The following is a 25,592-nucleotide window of genomic DNA, read 5'->3' as shown; positions in this document are numbered from 1 at the left end:
TTTGTGCCGCCTTGAGAGATGGAGTCCAGCACACAGTCTCAGGGGGCCATGCCTGATCCAGGTGCAGGTCACGGGGGAGCATAGCACATCAGAGACTGCCTTGCTCCTGAGCCAGCCCCCTGGATGGCTGCGGCTCAGTAATGCAGCCAAAGTGCACTATGCTGCCTCCTAGCAGTCTGGAGTCAGCGTCGTGAAGTCAAGGACGGGCTTTTGTCATATAGCAAGTCCCAAGTTGGGCTCTCAGGTCAGATGGCTTGAGTCTACATCCTTCCTCTGCCACTACCTGTGGTTAACCTTCAAGCCTCAGTTTCCTTGGCTCTGAAATGGGGATAATTACATCTGTCCTGTAGGATTATGGTGGAAATTACATGAGAGGATGTGTCTGTCATCCTCATTGCCGTGCCTAGCACACAGTAAATGTTAGAAACACGTTGGCGGAATAAATGAATTGAAGCTGCCAGTGGAGTCAACTCGTTTTTACTCGGAAACAACATCCCCTTCCCTTTTTAAGCCCTCACAAAGCTCCACAAAGACGGGATTTGGTTTGGGAGGGAGTGAGTTTGAAGCTGAGCATAGGAGAAAAGGCTGGATGCAGTAGGGGCGGCAAGCCTGGGAGTGTTTACATTTCTCAGAGAGGTTGTCCCACAGAGATAGTGGACAGCGGGAAGAACATTCCATTTCACTTGGAAGGCGTGGTCGTGTCTCCATCACACCCAAGCAACCTGCTTGTCAGCTGCAAAAGTTAAAAATTAACTGGATTCATTGCTACTGAGGCACAGACTAAATATTTGGTTGGCTGGTCATGCCATATCTCTGCCATTCTGGGTGTAGAGTAGACGGTTAGACCATTGCTAAACTCATCGAGAGTGCTTCTGGGGCACAGATGTAGGTACTCATATTTGACGCATCATAGGATGCCTCCCTGTCCTTGTGACTTTATCCTTATTCTCCACCTGGATTCTTATATTCAGTTCAGTGAGGCGTGGAGTTGGGGATGCTGATTTTATGGAGTACCTGTGGGTCAGCAGCTCACAGAAACGCTGCAACAACGTGCTACCGTGTTGGCTCTCCCGGCCCCAAAGTTCTGACATATGGGCAGTATTCTGTGGCAGGATTATGGTTTTCTTCTGTTTTATTAAGGTCTGGAAGAGCCTGTGGACAATTCCATTGGCCAAGTGTGTAGGTGGGTATGGAAAAGGTACACGTTTGAATCCCAGGATCTTTAAGCACTGTCGAGGGGAAAGGTCTAATGAGACCTGCCTTTTCTTTCTTTCTTTTTTTTTTTAAATGGCACCCAGCCTTAGTACCAAATAGTATTTATGCGTTTAAGTGCCCACATTGATGGGCATGCCATAAATGTTAAATCACAACAATTAAGTGTAATGGGAATTAATGGGCTGTCGTACAGCATTGCCTCGCCTCCCTGGGACGCCTCCGCACCTGCTTACCAGCCTTTGCCTGGCCAGTCCCGAGCATGCCAGCCCCGTCTTAGTGCACCTAGTTTCGCCCCCTTCCCCCTTGCAGACTCTGTCCTTCTTTCACCACCTGTCAGGATGGCAAGGTTGCCCCCTTTTGTCTCCTTCCCTGATACTCTCAATCTGTATCTTTCTCTCTTACTCTCACACCCCCTTCTCTCCTCCATACTTTCTTCATTCTCCCTCTTTTTTTCCCTCTGTTTCCCCCTTTCCTCTCCAACCTTCTTTGTCCAGTCCCTGTTAGGGCAGCTTTCCTCTAGGCAGCACCCACCCCAGCCTTGGACTGGCGTGTTCCCGCTGACATTGTTGCCTGGTGGGCGAAGCAACTGAGCTGCCCCACATGAGAGGAAACCAGGGGAGGTCAAGGCTAGTGCAGTGCAAACAGAATTTACATCCAGACTCCATCCCCACACAAGGCTGTCTTTAAGCATGTTGTGTTCTCTTGGGAGAGTCAGGCTATAGAGCCAGCATGAATCCGTTGCCAGTGACACCATACATGGCCCTGCCCACAGCCACGTGCTTTCTGCTTGTCTATCGTGTAAGGATTATACGTGGGAAAACAGATCTAGAAGCTTAAAGTATGACAATCTTTTGATACTTGGTAGTCAGCTTTATCTCTGACCTTCTTGTCTGGAGCAAACTCGGGGAGCTGACTCTAGTTTTGGTGGGTTCTCAGAATGTTCAAAGTAACCATCTCACACCCCTCCCAGAAATTCTCCCTTTACAGAGGGAAAAAAATAGGGTAGCTACCAGTGGCCAGTGCACGGGCCCCAGAAGACAGCAGAAGCTGTTATGATGCTTGCTGAGGTTATGATAAGGTCAAAGAAGCAATGCCAACAATCCCACCCTTGGGACACCCTGTTAGGACACCATGGAAATTCTAGACAAAACACAGGGGGTGAGGCCACACGCTCGATGCTGGGGAACAAAGTGGGCACAGCAGTCTCCCACTCCTTGGTCTGGGTAGTGGGCTTTGCTGCATCAAATCATTATGTTTGGAAGGACACCCCATCTATCCTCCTACCCAGGGCAGGAATTCCCGCTTCTACCATTTTTTTTTTCCTGGAGGTAAAATGGGAAGAACAAGGACCCATACTCAAGTCCCAAAGAATGGCAGGATGCCCTTAGTGGAGGCCGACTGTATTTAAATGCAATTCACCTCTTGGGGGTCTAGGAAAAGCCACCTGTAGATTCATTTGCTGGGAAACACGGTCTGCGTGGCTGAGGCAGCGGGAACCAGGGTCGTGGCCTTGCCAGGAGCTGACTTTCTCCGGAGGTCTGTCTGCTGTCCGGAGTGGCAGCCACTTCGATGGGCGAATAGGACGGTCATCTCTGGGCCCAAGGAGGATGCTTCATGCTGGGACCCCTTGAGGGTGGCTGGCTGTTCGGGCTTTCCGGAGGTGGGATGGGAGGTGTAGTGTTTGGTGGGAGGAGGGCTGTAATTCTGAAATCTCACGGTTTTGACTTGCTGGAAGAGAAAGGAAAGGAAAGGGACATGGGTTAGGTGGGAGACTTGTGTTATTTTACCCTGGGACTTGGTTCATGGTGTTTTTTTATACTTGTCTACACTTGAAATGCCTCTTTTATGTGTTCACTCAGCAAATATTTGTGTCTAATATAAGTTCCTACTATGCACCACGCGCTCTGTTAGGTGTGTGGATCCAACAGTGAACAAACCGTCCTGACAGACAATTGTAACAAGTGCTATGATGGGGGAAGCATAAGATGCTGAGAATGCAGAGGAGTATCTACCTCTGCATGGAATGGGGTAGACAGGGAAGTCTTCCTAGAGGCAGAGCTGCTTAAGTTGGGAACTGGCTGGGAGCAGTGGCTCATGCCTGTAATCCCAGCACTTTGGGAGGCTGAGGTGGGAGGATCGCTTGAGGCCAGGAGTTCAAGACCAGCCTGAGCAACATGGCACGACTCTGTCTCTACGAACAATTAATGCGGGACTATAGGGTGTGGTGGCGTGCGCCTGTGGTCCAGCTACTTAGGAGGCTGAGGTGGGAGGATCGCTTGAGCCCAAGGAGTTCAAGGCTGTAGGGAGCTGTGATGGCACCACTGCACTCCAGCCTGGGGGACAGAGGGAGACCTTGCATCAGATAAATAAATAAATGAATAAATAAATAAAACTGAAGGATTAGGAATTATCTGGGAGAAATAGGGTAGGCAACCCCCTGTGAAAAGGGCCTGAGGCAAAATTTTCTATAAAAATGAAAGTTTACTTTCGCTCTCTCCTCTCTGCCCATCATTAAGGCCTGTCTCCAGGCCTCCCTCCTCCTTGGGCCCTGTCCTGATGACTCCATTTAGAGATTTCCTTAGAGCAGAGTTGGCAAACTGGACACCTGCTGGCTGATTTTAGCCTGCAGAATGTTTGAGGTTTGACTGACTTGCCAACACATACAAACTGGGAGATTGCATGTAAAAATCAGAATTTCATATGTGTCTTTTAAAAAATGAAAGATCTGGCACACTGGGCCTATGGCCCATTCTGCAACAGCTGGCTGGAGCTGAGAAGCAGCTCCCTTTATATGAGATGCATGATCTCCAGTTTGTGCCAAGGCACCCCCGCCCCCGGCCTCACCTCTCCCAGCCTGTTGTTTATCTGCCAGGTACCAGCAGGTACAGTATCTGTTTGGCCAATCCCTGTCTTAGGGCATAATGAAGTGTTCTATGGTACTGCTTAGGAATGATGTCTTGTTTCCATAAAATTCAATCCTAGTGTCCCCCACAGAGAATCTAAGTTTTTTCACACTTTCTGACCCTTACCATATCTGGCAAGGTCTGGGCACTTATTTTTTTTTTTTTTTTTTTTTTTTGAGACAGAGTCTCACTCTGTTGCCCGGGCTAGAGTGAGTGCCGTGGCTTCAGCCTAGCTCACAGCAACCTCAAACTCCTGGGCTCAAGCGATCCTCCTGCCTCAGCCTCCCGAGTAGCTGGGACTACAGGCATGCGCCACCATGCCCGGCTAATTTTTTGTATATATATATTTTAGTTGTCCATATAATTTCTTTCTATTTTTAGTAGAGACGGGGTCTCACTCTTGCTCAGGCTGGTCTCGAACTCCTGACCTCGAGTGATCCACCCGCCTCGGCCTCCCAGAGTGCTAGGATTACAGGCGTGAGCCACCGCGCCCGGCCCTGGGCACTTATTAAACACTTATAGTTTGAGGGCTGTATCTAATAATTGGAGTATTGGGCAAGTAGGGCCTAGAAGACTTTGAATTATTTGAATACTATAATTCAGAAAGAGAACTCCCAACATTTACATCAGTTCACACTAACTTTTTCCAAATGCTTTTCCCTATAAGCATATAGCTTAGCATTAAGAGCATGGATTTTTATATCAGATCTGGATTCTACTCCAGACGCGTGTGTCAGCTGGGTGCCCTTGGGTGATGCTCTTTAACTCCCTAAGCCTCCATTTCCTCATTTTAAAATGAGGATGAAACTAATGCCTACTTCAGAGGGTTGTGGTCAGGATTAAATGAGATGAGGCATGGGAAGTACTCAGCATGGTGCCTGCCAGGTCATTAGCATTCGGTAAACGCTTAACAAATAGGGGAAAACCACATCCTCTTTCTCTTTTGGAGAAATGGGTGATGCTGGTGGTGATGGTGGTGCTGACAATATTAGTGATGTGCTGGTGGTGGTGATGGTGGTGGTGGTGGTGATGGTGGTGGTGATGGTGATGGTGGTGGTGGTGGTGATGGTCGTGGTGATGGTGATAGTGGTGATGGTGATGATGGTGGTGATGGTGATGATGGCGGTGGTGTTGATGATGGTGGTGATGGTGGTGGTGATGGTGATGATGGTGGTGATGGTGATGGTGATGGTGGTGGTGATGGTGATGATGGTGGTGATGGTGATGATGGTGGTGATGGTGATGGTGATGGTGATGATGGTGGTGATGGTGATGGTGATGATGGTGGTGATGGTGATGGTGATGGTGATGATGGTGATGGTGATGGTGGTGGTGATGGTGGTGGTGATGGTGATGATGGTGGTGATGGTGATGGTGATGGTGATGGTGATGGTGGCGGTGGTGGTGATGGTCGTGGTGATGGTGATAGTGGTGATGGTGATGATGGTGGTGATGGTGATGATGATGATAGTGGTGGTGGTGGTGATGGTGGTGATAATGGTGATGGTGATGTGATGGTGATTGTGGTAATATTCAATGAGCATCACCTAATTTTCTAATGTCACCTCTTCCCTCCCACTACCCGTCCTGCTTCAAGGATATTATGGAGACCATAAGCTTTTTACAAAAACTCTTATGCTTCCTAGTGGGAAAAGTCCTGGACTGGAAGTAAATAGATCTGACCTCTGCCAAAGAGGTCACAATAAATTGGTTGTTGGAGTCATTATCATTCAGTGTGAACTTGATGTCACTTAAATTCTCCTGTGTCTTAGTTGCCTCTTTTATACAATGAATGATTATGTGCCAAGCCCTATGTAAGCACGTCACATGTCTCATTTAATCTCCACTCCAACCCTGTTTGGCCATTACTATTCTTACCTACATTTTACAGATTAGGGAAAAAAAGAATCCCAGAAGGGTGAAGTGTTTTGGCCAAAGTCACCCAGCTAGCAAGCAGGAATTCAAATCAAGATGTGTCTGATGCCAAAGCTATGTTTTCTTCAAGCCACTCTGGGCCTCAGAAGAAGTATGTATAAAATATTTGGGAAGCATCCAGAGAGGGTGTTAGTGGTATGAGGATGTGTGTGTGGGTGTTGTGCGTGAGGAATCATTTGAGGCTGCAGCTTTGGTTCCTTGTCCACTGACACTGATATCTCAGGAGCCAAGACACGGTGCAAAATTGGGGGTCTAAAGAATCAGGTCCCCAGTGTCACCCCACGCCTACCTTTTCAATGCCATTTCTTGAGTTTTCTGGTTTCACCAGGATCGATGGTGGTGCAGACGCGGGTGGTTTTGGCGGAGGCTCGCTCTTGTTGGGGATGTCCTTGCCTTCCATGATGAGGGAGCTGGCTGCCGAGTGGATCCGGGCATCGCTGCCCCTGCTGATGCACGTGAGGGCGGGCTCCCCCGTGGGCACAGGCTTGGGGCCCATGTCCGCCACCACCGATGGGGAGGAGGAGATCCCGTGTGGCTGGTAGAATTGGAACTGCTGAGGCCGCACGACCATGGTGGGGCTGCGTCTGAGGGAGCCCAGCACGAGGGTGGGAGCCCCTGGCTGGACGGGTCTCTGCAGGGATCCATCTGGGGAATCAGATGACAGAGACATCAGCAACTGGGGCGCTGACGGCCGCTGGGTGGGGCTGGGTTAGTGCTGCTTCTGATAGCCCAGAATAGGTAAGTGCTTTCCTCATCTGACTGCGCTCACATTCTCTCGGGGTCGTTCAAAGGTGACCTTATTCTTTTTTTAGCGCTGTTTGCTGACGTTGGCAGCAAATAACTCTCTAGCTGAATGTTGCGTGTGTGGGGCTGACAGCAGGTCTATGCTGCCATTCGCCCCCTCTCTCTCTCTCACATGTGCACGGGCACACACTGCACACGGTGTGAAGCAGACACCGAAGCTGGCAGAGCAAATAGGAAACAAAAGACAGAGTCGGAGACAGGAGACAGGGAGCAGAAACTGAGAAACACCAGGGAGTGGCAACTCAGCAGGGCGAGAGAGAGGGAAAGAGGAAAAGAGAGAGAGGAAGGGAGAGGAGAACTCTGACCAGCTACTTGCTGAAGAAAATTCTAACAGAAGCTTCAGGCAGGTGGTGGTGGGGTCTCCTTTTTGTTGGGGGCTGCAGGGAGGACGGGTGAGGGGACATAACAGTGTGCGCGCCAGGGGGAGCACGGCCCCAGACAGAGGCAGATGTGGACGGGTTATTTATTCCAGAGTTCGGGCTGGGTGAACGAGCTTTGTGAAGTCTCATGACATAGATCTGGAATCAGACCTTCTCCTGGGGAGCCTGGGAGAAGTAAGTCACATCACCTGCTTGCACCTCGGTTTCCTCATTTGTAAACTGGAGATAGTAACAGTAGCTCATAGGGCTTCTGGGAGGATTACGTTTTATGAAGCGTGCAGAGTGTTAGCATAGTGCCTGGAATGTAATAGATGCCCCGTGCTTGTTAGCTATCAGTATGTTTAGGTAAAGCATAGCATACCCTAAAATTGCAAGGTCAAAGAGTTTGGTTTTACCCCTTCTCGAGGTCATTCTTTTTCTTTTTTAAAAAATTGAGATGGTCCTCCCTCAGTAAAAGGAAGCCATCTTTCTCTTCAAATTCTCCGGAAGACAGGAGATCTGCATCCCTTGGACATATTTCCTGTGGGTGACCTGGGGAATCGGGAGGTCATTGCGTTCTGTGGGGTGGTGGGGGAGACACCCCTGAGAAACATTTTGGGCCATTTCTCTATAAGGGTCTGCCAGCATTTAGAAAGCCATAGGTCACGTTCCAGCCAGAGATGTTAGTAGAATACTTTGTGACACTCCATGGACACATGTTTGAATCAGAGTCATTTGTGTCCAGCACAGAGGGCCTGAGCCAAGGCCACGTCTGCACTGTGACTCTTCGTCAAGCCAGATGCGTACACGAAAAGCAGAACGCACACTAAACACCGTCGGCGTCCTCAGCTGCTGCGAGCAAGCCAGTCACCATTTACACAAGTTTGACCTTTCAGATGAGACATTTATTTTTCCACTGACAGCCCTGTGAGGTGCACATGGTCAATTCTCCTGTCATTTCTCTTCACTTTGGGGAGATTGATAGCCTGACCAGCCTCACCTTGGGAAAAGGGAGAAAGAGAAAGCCTCCGGGACCGGGAAGTCAAAGCAGCACGGGACAGACATGGCCCGAGGCTCTCATCAATGTGTGAAAAATGGGTTTTATGCCTTGTCTATTTATCTTGTCAATTCCTAATTTTGAAGAGATTTAATGCTTTCTTATTACACGTACATACAATGCAAGAAGTGAAAGCTCCAAGCCAAGCAAGATCTATGTAAAGGTAGTGCGGGCATGGATCAAAGAAAGCGTGAGCAATTGCCCAGAGGATGCAATTCTCTGCATTCCTAAGTGGTCTAGACTGAGTGCGGACGTTTCAACCCTAAGTGAGTTCACACTCTGGATGGACCAAAGATGATATACTTAGTTATAGGAGCAATGATAACCCTAATAAAATAATACTATAAAAATTAATGTTTCTTGAGAGATTAATTACATGCCAGGCACTATGCCATCAGCCTTATGTGAATTGTTTTATTAAATCCATTCAGTAACCCTGATGAGGTAGGCATTATTTTTATTTCTTTTATAAATGAGTGAACTGAAGACTGAAGAGGTTGGTAACTTGCCTAAGGCTGTTGTGGTGGGATTATGAATTTTGTGGGTGTGCTGGGGGGAGAGGTGGAGGACGGTAGGGAGGGTGAAGGGGGAGGCAGGCTGGCGGGAATGCAGTGGCCAGAGCAGTGGTCTGATGGTCAAGCCGGTTGTCAGATGAAAGCACTGGGTGGGACAGGTGGAGCTAAATGTGTCTCTTTTCTCGGTGAATGTTCCTGCGTGGCATATTGTCCCACACGCTTGCTGTTCTTCTGCCTTGACTAGTCAGATTGCATTTTCATGTTAACCATTTGTTAAGATCCCAAGAGAGATTGCGGGCCCCGATTTAAATCAGGGAACATGGAATAAATCATATTTACTGTGCTTGGCTTTTTGTCTTCTGTAGAAATGTAAGAATATAAAATTTTGATTTTTTTTTTTTTGTAGAGCAATTGGGTTTCAAATACTTTTTAGAACACCTGAAAATGGAATCTTATATAGAAGCTCCACCTGTGAAGAGATAAATGCACGGTTCTTAAGATGAAGAATCTGTATATATTGCCATGTGTGCAATGTGGATATTACGTAGGTAAAAATAAAAGCAAGGTGCAGAATAGTGCAGTGAGTATGATAACAAGTTTGTGTATCTTTCTATTTCTCTATCTATCTATCTGTGGAAGAGAACTTGGGCTGGGGGTTAAGGATATGAAGGAGACTTGCTTTTGAATACTTTGTGTGCTGTAATCTTTTTTGTTAGCATGCATTCATTACTGAAATAACATAGTGGGAATCAGGAGCTTGAAGCACTGCCTCTTCAATCCTCATTTCCTCTTCCCACCCTCCGCCTGCTCACTCCATCCTTCCCTGTTTCTCTTGTGGCACCCCCTGAGGGTTCCCTGGAACATAGTTTGAGAAGCACTGACCCAGCCAGTGCTTTGGTCATTCTTTCTTAAGACCCAGCATCCACGTTGGCCATGTTCTAATTCCGTGTTGGCACTCAGGGCCACTATCACCCTAGTCATTCAATTTGTAATGTATGAAGTGACCCAAGGCAGTGACCTTGAGTCAGTCTAGCTTCATTCAATAAAACAACTCATCATTTGGGAATTGTAAAGCACCTTTTGCAGAGGCTCAGTTTGAGATCCTGTTTTTATCAAAAGCATCCGGTGTACCCTGGGGTCATATCCCCCTGTCACTTAGCTCTAGGCACGTTCCTCTCTTCCACCACTTACTCTTTCTCATGCTGCTCCGCCCTTTCCGAAGAGACCCTTGTCCTGTAGTCCCGGGGCCGGCTGTGCTCCTTACGGGGTTGACAATGGCGGTGGGCACAAAGACGGATTTGAAGGGACGGCTTTGTCGGGGATCACCTTCTGAAATGCTGCCTTGGGAGGACACAGAGGAGGTGGATAACGTCCATGTGGCATAGAGACCAGGGCTCCGGGAATCTGGAAAACTAGAGGTCTTTCTGGTTGGTGGACATTTTTTTTTTTTTTTAAAAAAAAGAAAACAAATAGAAGAAAACGTTCAGTTTTATTTTAAAAACCTAACAGCTCCCAACCATATATCAGATGTAACCACTTTTTACCTTCTTCCCACCCATACACACTTTTTGTCAACCACAGTCGGCCCCACTCCCCCTACACCTTGTTAACTGTGAGGTTTGCCAAATGGGGGGAGAGGGGCTCACACGGAGGCCCTGGCGGAACTAGAAGACTTGAATTTCATCATCTCTCGCTCTGATTCTGGTCACCCCTCACCCCACGTCCCTTTAGCCCTTGAGTTCAAAGCACAAGGTCCTGTATGTGTTCAATTTGCTTTGCAGTGGCAGTTTCTTAGTCAGTCAGTGACTTTTCCATTAGGTTCTAAACTCTTTGAAGGCAGAGAGTTTATAACTTACTTTATTTTTATTTATTTATTTTTTAGAGACAGGGTCTTGCCCTGTTGCCCATGCTGGAGTGCAGTGGTGTCATCATACGTCACTGTAACCTCAAACTCCTGGGCTCAAGAGATCCTCCTGCCTCAGCCTCCCAAGCAGCTGGGACTATAGGCGTGCCCTACCACAGCTGGCTAATTTTTAAATTTTTATGTAAAGATGGGGTCTCACTATGTTGCCCAGGTTGGTCTCCAACTCCTGGCCTCAAGCAATCCTCTTGCCCCGGCCTCCCAAAGTGCTGGGATTACAGGAGTGAGCCACAGTGCCCTGCCTTATTATTAATACTTTATCTCTCTGTATTCTGTGCATATTGTTGATTAAAAAACATTTGTTGAATGGCTGCCATGATGCTTTCAGCACTGATGCCAGTCATTTTTGCTAACACATGTTGAGTGCTTACTGTATGCCAGGCATTGGCCAAGTGCTTTGCCCACATTATCTCACGGGTTCTTTACAACAGCTTTCTTAGGTATGTGCTCTTAGTGCCACTATTTTATAATAAAAAAATACAAAGACTTACAGTTACTTGCCCAAGGAACTACTGGGCCTGGGATTTGAACCCAGGTTTAGGCTGGCCCTCTGTTCTTACCACTGAGCTACACCACCTCTAGTTAGAGCATTCATCATTTGGTAGCAGAAAAAGACCTTTATTCTGCCTGAAATTAATGAACTGAAGCAGCTGGTAGGCCCTACGTATGCCTCCATAAGACTCTAATTCTTCAGCCTCAGGCTGTGACTTTCGAGAATAGTATTAAAGTTTTATGAAACAACAATCCCTTGTCCATTGTTTCCAGCCTGAACAGCAGCTCCCTGAACTCTGTGGAGAGTGGCTGTCATCTTCGTGCCGTTCTTGCCCTTTTACCAATCCAGCCCCAACATCACATCTCTTACCGAGCAGCCCATCAATCACCTTGTCACTCTGTTGATTAAGTAACTTCTACTAATTCCCTGGGAATAATGAACACAGCCAAAGCCTGGCACAGAAATGCCCTCGCGGTTTCCTTCCCACCAATGCCTCCAGGTCTTCTGTAAGGCCATTTCTCTTTCTCCTCATCCTCCTCTTGCTCCTTTTCTCTCCTTCTTTTGATTAAAAAACTGATATGTAGCTTAACAATGAGTCAGTGTTGTATGAAGATAGGCAAAGCATCATTTAATTGTGGCCAAGGCCGCCCAAGAAGTATATCTAGCCAAACGCTCTAGGAACGGATGCTTGTGGCAAGGGGATTTCTATTCATAGCTGTCAACCTGCCTGTGGTCCCCATAGTGGGGCAGTCAGTGAAGAGGAGTGGGGCTGTCTACCAGGGAGGGGTCAGACTATATTCTGGAGAGAAATGCTCAGCACTGGCTTCCATGGCAGGGTGCACCTGATCTGCCTGTCTTTTGAAAAGGGGCCTCGAGGTGTTGGATGCTGCAAAATGGATTGGCAGCAGGAGAGGCAGGTTCCCAAATTATTCCCAGCAGCAGCAGCAGCAGCAGCAGCAGCAGCAGCAACGGCATTAAGGACAGAATACAGCTAATTAGGCCCTAGCCACTCTTACTCTACCAATCCCTTCTTTGAATGACTGTTTATAGACTGAGGTGTGACCCCATTTCTCCAGACCCTGCACTAGGCTGGATTCCAGGAGCTTCTAAATCCCATATCCCCCATCCAACACCGAGTCCCTCTATGTCTTTTGGCAAAAAGCTCAGCACTTACCTGGCACTTTCTTCCAACATCAAAGCACTTTACTAACATATATTAATTGATTCCCGTGACACACCAATCCTGCAGACATTGTGATCTTTGTTTTCCAGATGGGGAGACCAAAAGACATTCTGGGCTTAAGCGGGAGGAGTGGAAGTTGCACCCGATTTGCTCGATAGTGCAGGTCCCTGTGTTCTTCTCTCTAACTCGGACATTAGCCCTGACAAGCTTGCCTGATTGCACACGGGACATCACAAACAGCAGCTCCTCTGTGCTCACCCCTGGCAGCAGCCTCCTGGTAAGGAGAATGGTTGGACCTTGACAATCTTTGTCTAGATGTGTTTAGAGAGTTAAAGGCCAATGAGCAGTGGCCCATTTGTTGCTTTTCTCTACCCATAAAGTACCAGGTAGGCATATGTGTCTGAAGTTGCAAGAAAGAGGAAGATCCTGGCTAACAGGGCAGAAGCGAGTTTATTGGGAGGGCAGGAGTGGGAGTTACGGGCTTGGAAACAGGATCCAGGAGGCTGCAGAGAGCTGGCCAGCAGGAAGCCTCAGGTCACATGCTGCGGCTGGGCTCTCACCATGAACGGTCTTTAGCATCACCCGCATTGCTTCCTCCCTTGTCTAAGTTTCAAAGTCCCCAGGGGGAGCATCAGATTGGCTGAACCTGATCCTTCACTGTGGTGATGGGTTGAGGAGGAAAAAGGGGAGGATTCGGTTTCTTCAGCCTCTGAAGAGAGAGGACGCACCTGCCTCCCACCAAGACTGCACGTGAAAGAGGACACCCAAGGGATGTTGGACGCCGCACAGACGAAAACCTGACAAATGCTCTGTACAAACCAAGCCAGCAAATGTCTCTGGAGCTGGGAACAGGCACCATGGTGACAGAGATTCAACTGTGGTCAGTAACAGCTGGACAGCTTGGTCAACTGCCTTTTCCTCTCTGGTGGTTGAAAGGCTCATTCGCTGAATCTTAAATCTAAACCCTGACATTTTGGTCAATTCTCATCTACAGCTAGTCCCTAAACTCTGGCTGGGTCAGTTCACTAGGGGCCGATGCTAATAAGAGCAAAGATTGAAATGCTCAGGGGGCACCTTACACCGCGGAGCCCAGGCTGTGTTACGAGAGGCTGCACTACGCACCCTGGGGGCTGCATGTGCAGAGCCACCGCTGCAAACGGAAACAAAGGCTGGGGGGGGGGGGGAATCCTCAAATGCACAGCATCCAGGAGCAGAATGGGCTTGCACACGTAGGCCAGCCCACTCGGATCTTGCACACAACTTGCTCATGGTTGTAGAAACTCAGCTGACAACAAACAGCATCATTCAGCCTCGATAGAAGGAAGAACTAAAGTTCCCACAGTGGAAAGGGTAGTTAAGAACAAGGGTTACCTACCTGCACCTAGGTAGATAAATTGGGCCTATGTCATTCATGTCCAGGATTAGTGGGAAGGGAACTGTCTTTGCATCAGAGAGACCATCAAGGAAAACATTCCAACACTGCAAAGGCCTCGATCCTCTGTCACCTAATAACCCCCCAGGAGCACATCCTCTGACAGGGACTTGTTCTCCTAGGGAATACTGGTTCCCCATAAGCAACATCATGCCTCAACATTAGCAGCACCTCAACATATGCGTATGTTCAGATTTCTGTGAGCTGGGAGGAAAGGGTGAACCCAGCAGCAACCTACGGTGCCGAGACTCCCTCCATTGTCTCTGACGAGCAGGCATCTCGGAGGGGCTGAGAACAGATGCACACCACTCGACTTGCCCAAGAACACAAGAGATCTACCCAGGAGAAAAGCCAAGAAGGAGAGAAATGGAAGCTGGAGCCTTGAAATATACTGGAATGGAATCCTACATGCATTCTAGTTAGGGTGACCATAGGGCCTGATTTTCCCAGGAGAGTCTCAGTGGATACCTGCTCAAAAGTGTCCTAGCTTGGATGATAAAATATATGGTCACACTTATTTTAATGGTTCTTTAATGGCATAAACAGGATGTTGGGTTAAGGCCTAAGCAAATACCCTAGCAAATACCCTAGAAGTAGGCATGGAACCTGGGGCATTCATGGAAGAAACCGTTTGTAAGTTAGGACAGGCATCCTCCTTGCTCCTCACTGTTACTTCTAGAGCACTCCTTACCCTCCTCAATACTTCTTGGCTGACTCATATCATCAGACTGGACCACCCACACGCCACCTTGCCGCAGCCATCATTTACCCTCCAGGTAACACCCCCTCGTTCTTGAAGATTCTAGCTGCTGGCTGAGTGTCACCCTCTGGATACAACTGATCCTACCACGATGGTCTCATCGAGTCTTATGGCTTTAAACAGCAGCTCAAGGCTGGAGCTCTCTCTTAGATGCTAAACTGGTGTACTCAACTGCTTACCAGCATCCTTACTTGGATCATTAAGAGGCATCTCAGACTTAATCTGCTGCCAACTAAGCCTTTGCTTCCCTTCATACCTCAAAACCTGTGCCTCTCATGGTCTCCTTCATGTCTATCGTAGTGAAAGGCAATTCCATCTTCCAGTTACTCAGGGCCAAAACCGCGGACTCACCTTGAATCCTCTATTCTTTCATACCTGATATTGGATCTATTAGAAAATCCTGTGGTTTATATCTTCAAGGTATATCCAGAATCTAACTGGTTTTCCCTACTCTCACGGCTAACGCCCTGGTTCAGTTCACCATCATCTCTTCCCAGGATTATTACAATAGCCCCTTAACTAGTTTTTATGCTTTTCCACTTTCCTGTCTATAGTTTATTCCCAGTGCAGCAACTAGAGGGATTCTGGTTAAACATAGCTTAGATCACGCCACTCTGCTGCTCAAAACTGCGCAATAGGGCTAAAGCCTGGTCCTTCATTCTGCATTCTCTGGCCTCTGATGCTATTCTGACCTCACCTCCTACTCCCCTCCCCTCATTTGCTCTAATCCAATCCTGCCGGCCTTCGTGTCGGGCGCTCTCCTACTTGGGGCCTTTGGACCCGCGGTTCCTGTGGCTTGGAATGCACCTCCTCAGAGCGCCACTGGGCTCACCCCATCTCCTTCATTCCTCCTTCTTACTTCTCAGCAAGGCCACCCCGAACCAACTTGTCTGAGATCTTAACCACCCCCACGCAAATTCTATCTTCACTCTTTTTTCTTCTTAGCCCTTATCACTAACACACCACATATCTTACTTATTTATTTTGTTTCTTATCTGTTTCTCTCACTAGAATGTAAGCTGCTATGGGCAGCAATTTTTTGTGTCTTGTTTACTGGTATTTCTCCAGTGCCTGGAAAGGTGCCTGACACATAGTTAGCACTCAATCAATATTTGTTGAAGATGGCCTGCCTGTAGTCCCAGCTACTCAGGCGGCTGAGGCAGGAGCATTGCTTGAGCCCAGAAGTTTGAGGTTGCTGTGAGCTAGGCACTCTAGCCAGGGCAACAGAGCGAGACTCTGTCTCAAAAAAAAAAATTGTTGAATAAAAATGAATTAAAACATCAGTTATAGACACCCTTAGTTTGCCTTTGGATATTTTGCAACTGTGTAACCAATTTCAAGAACCTTCCATGGAAAGAAATGACTATGATCTTCTATCCCATCTTTCTGCCATGTGAAGAAATCTTTTTATACAACCCTGGATGTAGGGGCACCCAGACTTTGCCTGTACTCTTCCTAGAAAGGAGGTCACCCACCCACCAGCCAGCCTGGTTGGAAAAGAGCTATGGGTTAGAAAATGCTGCCTTTTATTGAACCCAAACCTTCCAAGTTGTATACGCTGGTCCACTCCACTGCCTGCTCATGGAACACATCTACTTCCTGGTCTACACAGTCTATTACGATCCGTCTGCCCCTTTTCTGCTACAAGTTAAATAACCCCAGTTTCTTTATCAGTTTCTCCTGTGACCTAGGTTGCTGTCTCCTCACCATCCTTGCCGCCCTCCTCCGGACTCAGTGCCCTGCCTAAATGCAGGCCCCCAATGTGGGCACGTGGCTCCAGGTCTGACTCCCATAGAGAACAATGGGGCAGTCACTTTCCTGGGAATTGTGACCCATTGGTCTGTCACAATTGTTTGCCAGGGGGTGATGGCCTCAGTGCCTTGAAGCAGGCTTTGCCTGGGCTGATGGGGGTGGAGGCAGAAGTCATGGGTAGCATTGGGGCCTGTGTGCATCTACAGCAGTGGTGCGAGGTGGCAGGGCAAGCTGGGGGTCGATGACATTAAGAGGAATGCGGAGGAATGAGAAAGGCTGGGGAAGAGGCCCTGCAGGGTAACTAGCGTTTGACGTGGGCGGTGCATGAACAGGTAGGGGTCTGAGTTCAGGGACACTCTGCCCTAGGGCCTGAGAAATATCCCGAGGTGCTGGGGAGGTCATTCGGCCACAGTTTCCCCGTTGTGCCACTAGATGGAGTATTGGGGTGGAGGATGTGAAGTGGGATTTCTGGGATTTCTGCAGAAGAAAACCTGACATCTAGTTCTCGAGCAGTTGCTTAACTCTGCACATTCGTTTCCTCATCTGCAAATTAATCTCCACGTTGCAGGGTTCTTGGGCATAGCCAGTGAGCTAGAAGACATGAAAGTGCTTGTAAGCTGTGAAGAGCTGCAGAAACGATAATGATTTTCGCTATTTTGTTTGAAGAGTTAGAAGGGTACTGGCTCTTTCTTAGCCTATACTGAGAGAGCATTGAGTCCTCCATGAACTCAACTCACAGATGGCTCCTGGCCATGGTGACCCAACCTCCCGATGCCTGGGATTGGAGGAGACGCACCTGAAAATGGGGATGACATAGTTGCTTGGGAAGACGCCGGCTCGCCCGGTGACCAGGGAGATGCCCCTGAGCCACCCATCTTGGCACTTCCCCAGGACCCTGACGCCTTCTCCCTTGTGCAGGTCCAGCTCGTCAGGCCCATGGGCTGAGTAGGAGTGCAGGGCCACAAACCTGGGGAGACACAGGGACCGGGTGAGGGAAGAAGGTGGGTGCGCCTGCTGGAGGGCGCAGAGCCAGCTGAGGGAGTCGGATCGCGCAGCCGTCAGCCCGGTGGTTAGCAGTAAAGACCTCACACTGATGCCACGACGCGTAAGACAGATAAAAGTGGCAGAACCCGGTTGAAATAGCAATGGAGGGGGCCAGATCTCTTCCTCCTTCATCCCTTCCTCCTCCATACAGCGCTCCTAGCTGCCGATCACTAATGTAGGCCGACCTTGCACATTAACAATGGGGAAAATGGCCATGAACAGAGAGAGAAGTTGGCGACCGGGAGTTAGTGGCAGAGAGGGATCTCAAGGCTAGAAGTACGGGCTTTACAAAGGACGCTTTTTCACTACTGCTTGGTGCATCCCCCAAGGAAACGGTCGCAGCCAGCAGGGTTCTGGGAAATAAGAGGTGAGCCATGGAAACTCTCTGATCCACTCCCGTTTCTGAAAGCAGGGACATGCCTGACTCCCAGGAGTGGCCCGACGAGCCAGCTTAATGTACGCTGGGAAGTGGACATGGGGAGGCAGGGGGTAGTTTTGGGTTTTTGGCGTTCAGCGTAATATGGGCTGCATGGTGGGGTAAAGGGGGATGGGCCTGGGACCGGGCAGCAAGGCCCTGGGGTTAGAGCAGAGACTTTGCACTCTGAAGTCCACCCAGGAGTCAGGTGAGCATGTCCAGGTATGAGTCATGGGGGTGAAGACAACAGGGAATAGCGAGGTCGTGGAGGCGAGAATAGCTGCCTGACTACAGGCATTGAAAACCAATCCTCCTGGGCTTGCCAGATTCAGGGGCCACCAGCACATGGCCCTCAGGCAGCTCAGACACTAGGAAGCCCTTCCAGGCTCTAAGGACTGTGAGACACTGGAGTGTTTTCTCGAAAGAGAGAGGGGACTGTTCTCATCTACAAGGGTTTTTTTTTTTTCTTCCTAAAATGCTATATTTACCTTTTGCTGATTACTAAAGCAGTATCTATTTATGACCCAACATTTTGAATCCAAAGCAAGACAATAGAAATTTCTCAATACCCAATCTCCCAGTGGTGTTGTGGTACATAATCTTCAGTCTCTTTCTGCTTCTGTGGGAGAATGAGCTAGAATGATGTGGTTGGCTCATTTGTGTTTTTTGCCACTATTTCATTTGGAGGTGGAGGAAGGGGAGCCGTTGTCTCTCTGGACGGGATGGTTTGAGGGGGTGATGCTCGTTGGCAAAGGGTCAGGGAAGCGACCCACCCTGTGCCATGGCTGGGGTGAAGGGCTGAGCCTTTTACTCACATGTTGGCTGAGAGGTGTTGCTGGGAGCCGGGCACACTGACCATGGCCATGGAATGTCCTGGGGAGGCAGGTACCGGGTGGAAAGTGCTGACCTGCACAGACACACAGACAGAAAAGACAGCCAAGCAGAACCAGTGAATGCCACGAGCTGGGCCCAGAGCAAACAGAGCTGCCACACAAAGACCTGATACAACTGAAAACCAAGAGCCATGCCCAGCGCCACCCAGTGTGTATCCTCTCTGCGGTTTGCGGCTGTGGGCACCGTGGGGCGGGGACGGGCTGTTCATGGCCTGCCAAGGTGGCATGCCAGAGCCACGTTCCAAAACGCTGCTCAGATACTGCGGAGGATGAAGAGCTGTCCAGTTGACAGTCCATGGGGCGCTGCCAGACCCTTCCCCCAGCCCTTCCCCCAGCCCCAGTCTCCCAGTGCGCTCACCTCCCTCTGAAAATGGTGCAATGGCTACACTGATTCAGAACTTCGCACTTGCCAGGCAGTTTTAAGTGCTTTATAAGTATCAGCTAAGTTAATCCTTAGTAAAAATAATATAATCCCCATTTTTGGATGAGAAGCTGAGACACACAGGGAAAGAAAGCTCACCCAACTAGTATGAAACAAAGAAAATTTAAAATCAGGTAGTCCCGGTTCTGAGCTCATACTCTTATCACCTATTGCTAGTATTAACACACACACACACACACACACACACACACACACACAGAGCTCCAATAACTTGTGGATGAGTCTGAATCCCTTTCACTTTTCCAGGGCCAGGACTTTGCCTATTATCCAACATACTGCTTTGCTTATTTCCTTCTTGGCACATATCACAGACTGCGATTATTTCCTTGTTTATTTACTGACCATCTCTCCCTCTCCCCTGGACTGTACGTTCCCTAAGGGCAGGGACTGTGTCAGTCTTGTTCACCACTGTATTTCTTGTGTGCCCAACATGTACTTATAGATTAAAAAATGAATGAATGAAAAGATCTTCCTCCCTAGTACACCAGAGACTAATGAAATCTCAACCATCTCCATGTCATCCAGAGTAAATATATTCAATCTGTTTTCAGATACTCACCCATAAGTGATGGGAACTATGTATGTGTGCTTTTCAAGCAAGGACCATCCTTTTATGCTTTTGTGTGTCCCACTACTGTTTGTGTATCCGTGTTTGTGCAGGTGTGAATACATTACTAAGTGCGTGTGTTTCTGGTTCTGTGTGCAAATGTGTATGTTTGCTCAGACCCCCAGCAATTGCATGCACCTGTGTGATGGTATTGGTCCACTGTATGTCTGCTTATGTTCACACATGTGGTCTATGGATTGAAACGTGGTGCATGCGATTATATGTATATGACTGTAAATATTGAAAAGATTCTGTGTGTATGTGAACTCCAGAGGTGTGTGCAAGTATGCACAACCATGTAGTTTTGTATGTGTCTGTGTCAATGATTGTGTAAATGCATGTGTAGTTGTGCATGTATTTGCGACATTTCAAAAAGCATTTTAGTCAGACAATAACAAGTGTTGGCGAGAAAGTAGAAAAACTGAAACCCTCCTATATTGCTGGTTGGAATGTAAAATGGCACAGCTCCTTTGGAAAATAGTCTGGCAACTCCTGAAATGATTAAACATAGGATTGCCATATGACCCAGCAAGTCTACCTCTAGTATATTCACAGGAGAAATACCTACTGTATACCCAAGAGAAATGAAAACATATGTCTGCACAAAAACTCATACATAAAAGTTTACAGAGGCATTAGTGATAATAATCAAAAGGTAGAAACAACCCAAATGTTCATTAACTGATGAATGAGTAAACAAAATACAGTATATCCATCTAGTGGAATACTATTCAGTCATAAAAAGGAACAAAGTATCGATGCATATGAGAACATGGATGAACCTTGAAGACATTATACTAAGTAAAAGAAGTCAGACATAAAAGACCACATATTATTTGATTTCATTTATATGAAATGTCCAAAAGAGGTAAATCTATTGAGATAGAAAGTAGATGAGTGGTTTCCAGGGGTTGAAGGAATAGGGGAATATAGGGTGACAGCTAAAGGGTCCTGGGTTTCTTTTTGAGGTGATAAAATGTTCTAACATTGTGGGGTTAATGGCTGTACGTATATGTGAATATACTAAAAACCTCTGAATTGTATACTTTATATGGGGGAATTGTATGGTAGGTGAAGTATATCTCAATAAAGCATTAAAAAAAGAAACCATTTCACAATCACCCATCTGAGGTACTCTAACACCGCATGAAGTGTTCTTCTCTTTGTAATCAAATATTGTCACACCCGTTCCCTCAAACAGACATGAAAAGGAGCTGGCTTTGGGCTAGGCTGCTCCTTCCCTATGACTGGGCAAAGTAAACCCCTGCTGGGCTTGGGAGAGCTGCCAAGGGAGAGCCGTGTTACGTGAACAACTAATCTTATGTTTGTGGAGACTGTTGGACCACTGATTAAGCAGGATGAACTTCACTTAACACCCCTGGCTTTCCAATGTTATGTTTGAATAAAAAGCACTTCTATCCATAAACACCATTCATCATTGAGGGAGGAAGAAGATGCCAGAACGCAAAGCCATCTATTCATTACACCAGGCTCTGTCTTTTTTACTTCTCTGAGCCTTCATCTGGGGAGGGCATCTTTTCCCCTATTTGGAACACTGACCCTGGCCAGGACAGAAATCTGTGGGCTTGTGATGGAGTTGTCTCTAGTGTGCAATGGGAAAGGCTGTCAGATTCTCAGGTTTTGAGTTATCTAGGAGAAGATAAGGGAGAACATGAGAAAGAGGCACAAGAGAAGAAGGGAGAGGGAAGGGTGGTGGAAGACCCTGAGAGTGGACTCAGGGTCAAACTGGGACAGGGACACCGTGGGAGAAAGACCCTGAGGGACAGAGAGAGGAAGGAAGGAGAAAAGAGAGAGATAAAAACGGATGGGAGAAACTTACATTCATAAGAAGAAAAACAACCCAATAACAATAAGCCACAGATACCACAAAGCAAGATATATTGAGTAGCCAATAGCACACGAAAAGGTGCTCAAAATCAACCATTATGGAAGAAATGTAAATTAAAATCACCATGCGATACCACTACACCCCTATGAGAATGGCTAAAATGAAAAAGACTGATCATACCAAGTGCTGGTGAGAATGTGGAGCAACTAGAATTGTCATACACTTCTTATGAGAATGCAAAATGGTGTAGCCACGTTGGAAAACAGGTTCGACATTTCTTATAAATTAACTATACACTTTCCACACCACTCAGCCATCGTCCTCACAAGTATTTACCTAGGAGAAATGAAAATCTGTGTCCACTCAAGGACCTGTACATGAATGTTCGTATCAGCTTTGTTCATTTTAGCCCCAAATTGGAAGCAACCCAAATGCCAGTCAACTGATGAATCAAATAAATTGTGGTATAACCACAGTGGAATATTCCTCAGCAATACATGTGACAACATGGATGGCTCTCAACAACATCATCCTAGTAAAAGAGCCAGGATACAAAAGACTACATACTATATGATGTCCTTTATGTGAAATTGTTAAAAAAAAAAAAAAAAAAAGCCAGAACTATAGTGACAGAAAACAGAAAACAGATTAAGGGTTACCAAGAGCCAAGGGTGTGGGGAGAGAGGATTGGTTGCAAAGGGGCACAAGGCATCTTTTCAAGGTGATGCAAATGTTCTGTATCTTGATTTCGGTAGTGATTACATGCTGCATACATTTGCCAAAAGTCGTTGAACTGTATACTTAAAATGGTTGAACTTTATTGTACATAATTATACCTCAATAAAGCTGTTAAAAAAGCAAATATGAATACAGTATCTAGTTGGCAGGAAATGTCCAAGTGGCCTTGGCTTAGCTCAAGCTCTGGAATTGGCCAGTGAAGGGGGTAGGAACAGCTCAGCTTAATAGAGGGCAGCTGGCGAGTGACCCTCACGGCAGGGGGCTGCCTGAATAGGAGGGAAACCGAGAGAGGGAACCCATGAATGGAGGCTCAATCAATAAGGCAGAGGCAAAATGAATGAATGAATGATGGAGGAGATAGGAAAACAGAGCACGACGATCAAGGCAGGGAGGAGAGAAACCGGGTGGGAAGGAGGGCAGGCAGAACGAGACAGAAATGAAGGCCCCACCCGGTACATGAAGACAACCGGATAGATGGCCAACTTCTGCGGAGGCAAGTCTGTTCCTGTCACTGGGATCGAAGGTAGGAGGCCCAGCCTTTCAGAGGAAACGGGCCTGGCGGTGGTTCCTTTCCCTGGGGTCAATTGTGACCTCAGGTGCCCGTGCCACAAGGCGTTTGTGAGGCTGGATGGGAGGTTCTCCCGCAGCTGGTGCTTCCCGGCAGAGGGTTCAGGGAGCTGAACAAGATCAGGGAGTGGGTGAGGGTGTGAGGGTGGGGTGGGGATGGGCATTTCTGCTAAAATCTAAACACAGTTTTCCCTGCCTTTTGAAGGAAATGACTCATTCGTTTAAAAGAAGAAGTCTTTACTGGCCACAGAAGAATCCACAGCTGCGCAGCCTCTGGGCCTTTCCAGGTCCTCAGGTGTTAAGTGAGGGAGGAAGGAGGTAAGGAGCCTGGTGCTTCCTACAATCCAGGTGGCCCCTACTGCCCTCACTGCCGGCCACGCGGGCGCGGGCACGTGGCCTCCCTCAGGAGCCTGGGAGGCTGTCTTGCTCAGTGCTCAGGCCTGCGCCTCCACCATTTGCCACATCTTGTGATCTTGGGCAAGTGATCAGCTTCTGTGGATCCTCCATTTCCTCAAAATCTGTAAAATGGGGCAATGGTTGTATTTGTCTCAGAGCTGTTATGAGGATTAAGTAAAATAATCCATGTAAATTATTTAGCACAGGGCCTGGCACCTGTAAGTGCTCAATAAATAGTCCTTATTTGGATCTGCAAAGAGATTAGTTGCTGTGTGGGGTGGGGCTGGGGTGGATGGGGCACCTCCTTTGGTGGGACGACCGGCAGGGTCCTGAACCTTGCCCCTCTCCTCTAGGGGAAAACCTCCCCAGCTTCCCAAAATGTAGGTCTGCTGTCCCCCTCCTGACCCACTCAGCTATTTCCTCCAAGGCTGTTGCCCTTTTGTACCTCGGTGGGCTGGGGTGACTGTCTTCCCCAGTAGAGCCTGAATTACCCCAGCACTTGGTATTCGCAGGATCCAACCAGGGCCTGGAACCCACAGAGTGTGCACTCAGGGTTGGGAGAAAGGCTGCATTTTAGGGATAGAAAATTAGGTATTTGGTAGTTTCTGTCCCCACCACTGGGGATAATCTGGAGTTGACTATCTGACTTTATAACGTTAAAAGCTCATTCCCCTCTATAGATTCAAAAAGACTTAGGAGCCGCATTCGGTAACTGCAGTATGTGGACCTCACTGGGTCCAACGCACTGTGCTGGGCACTGAGGGTACCGCAGGGGCAAGACTCACAGGGCCCCGTTCCCATGTGGAGCTCACCGTGTAGCCCAGGAAGGCAGCTGCACCTGTGATTGTACCGTGTAAGCATGGCGCGCGTTGGGGTGGGGCAGGGCGCTCCGGGAGCTGGCAGGAGATGCTCACCTTGACCTCCAAGGGCCGTTTGACTCCTACATGCTATGACTCCAGTGACAATTTATACACATGGGTCCCCTGGTCATTATCCCCATTTTTACAGACAGGGAAACTGACACAAAAAGATTTCACGATTTTCTGAAAGTGACCAGCAAATGGGTGCTCAAGTTGATACTAGAGGCAAGAATCCTAGGCTCAGAGTCCTTTCTGTAGAACACCAAGGTTAATACTTGCCGTTTCCAAATCTCAGTGTGGCTAAAGGGGTCTTATCTATGAGGCATGTGTGTGTCCCCCAGAAAAGCCATCTGGCCCAATTCAACATTCTGCAGTTTATGCTCATGGTTGTGAGAACCACTGTCCCTGTCCAGCGTCTCTGGGAACACGGGATAGATCTGAGGGCAGGTGGAATGTTAAATTGTTTTTGTTTGTTCTTCTCTTCCCCTCCCTGGCAGAGCCGAGGTGCCAACACGGTCGGAGCTCCTGCCGCCAGCTCAGGCTGCTCTCAGCCCTCCTCCACTTACGGCCCGTCAGAGCCATCCCAGCCTGCAGCCCTCCCTGTTCTTGATGAGCATGAAGCAGCCACTCAGGGCTATTTACTTGTCCTGAGAGTAAAAATACTGTCTGAGAAAGAGAACTCATTTATGAGCTGTCAGCAGGTCCCTTTAGGTCCATCTCGGAAAAAAATTTTTTTCTGAAGCACATGGATGGGCCAGCAGAGGTAGTATCGTGTAGCGCTGTGAAGACTACTAAATCGACAGTTCCCGGGCAGTCCTGCCGTTTGGCATCCTCTGCCATCCGCCTCCTGCCTTCCTCTCCAGCCTCGCTTCCTCCACCTGTTCCCCTGTCACTTTGGTGGGGTCTTTTCCCAGCTCTTTGAGCAGGCCACGCTATTTCTGTCACCCTTAACCTTTGCACCTGCCCCTTATGTCCCACCTCTGGTCTGACTGTAACTTTCATTTGTTATGAAATTCAAAAATGATAAATACATTATGTATACAGGTAAGTATATACTTTCATGTACCATTTAATGAGTAATAACAATAATAAAACTGACACCTGTATACATACCACTCAAATTAAGAAATCGAATAAAAATCGAAGTTGAATACTGTACTTAGAGGCCCTCTGCATATTTCTCCATAATCAGATGTCGTCCCTCCCCCCAGAGGTAACTTTACAATGCTGAAATTTCTGTCAATCATTCCAATGCTTTTTGCTTTTCTGTGTGTGTGTGTGTGTGTGTGTGTGTGTGTTTTTACCACTTTGGCATACATTCCTAAACAATATGTTATTTTAGTTTTGCCTGTTTTTGAACAACATATGAATGGACTCACAATGTGTGTATGTTGTTACTTGCATCTTTTGTTTACCACTAAGCATTGTGTATGTAGGTGGATAATTTTCACT

General features: G+C 47.8%; 1 protein-coding gene across 1 annotated transcript in view; it reads right to left on the bottom strand.

Moving 5' to 3' along the window:
- Positions 1-2,129: 2,129 nt before the first annotated feature.
- SH3RF2 (SH3 domain containing ring finger 2) overlaps positions 2,130-25,592 on the bottom strand; it is a 100,137-nt gene continuing 76,674 nt past the window's right edge. The window contains exons 6-10 of the mRNA XM_069484162.1: positions 18,604-18,695; positions 17,126-17,296; positions 9,980-10,212; positions 6,343-6,698; positions 2,130-2,943 (exon numbers count right to left, since the gene is read on the bottom strand). Coding sequence (XP_069340263.1) covers positions 2,668-2,943; positions 6,343-6,698; positions 9,980-10,212; positions 17,126-17,296; positions 18,604-18,695 — 1,128 coding nt within the window. The 3' untranslated portion in view covers positions 2,130-2,667. The remainder of the gene's footprint in view (positions 2,944-6,342; positions 6,699-9,979; positions 10,213-17,125; positions 17,297-18,603; positions 18,696-25,592) is intronic.

Source organism: Eulemur rufifrons, chromosome 10 (genome assembly GCF_041146395.1).
Source record: "Eulemur rufifrons isolate Redbay chromosome 10, OSU_ERuf_1, whole genome shotgun sequence".
Lineage (NCBI taxonomy): Eukaryota > Metazoa > Chordata > Mammalia > Primates > Lemuridae > Eulemur > Eulemur rufifrons.
Note: the sequence above shows the minus strand (reverse complement) of the source record. Positions and strands in the feature narration are given on the sequence as shown.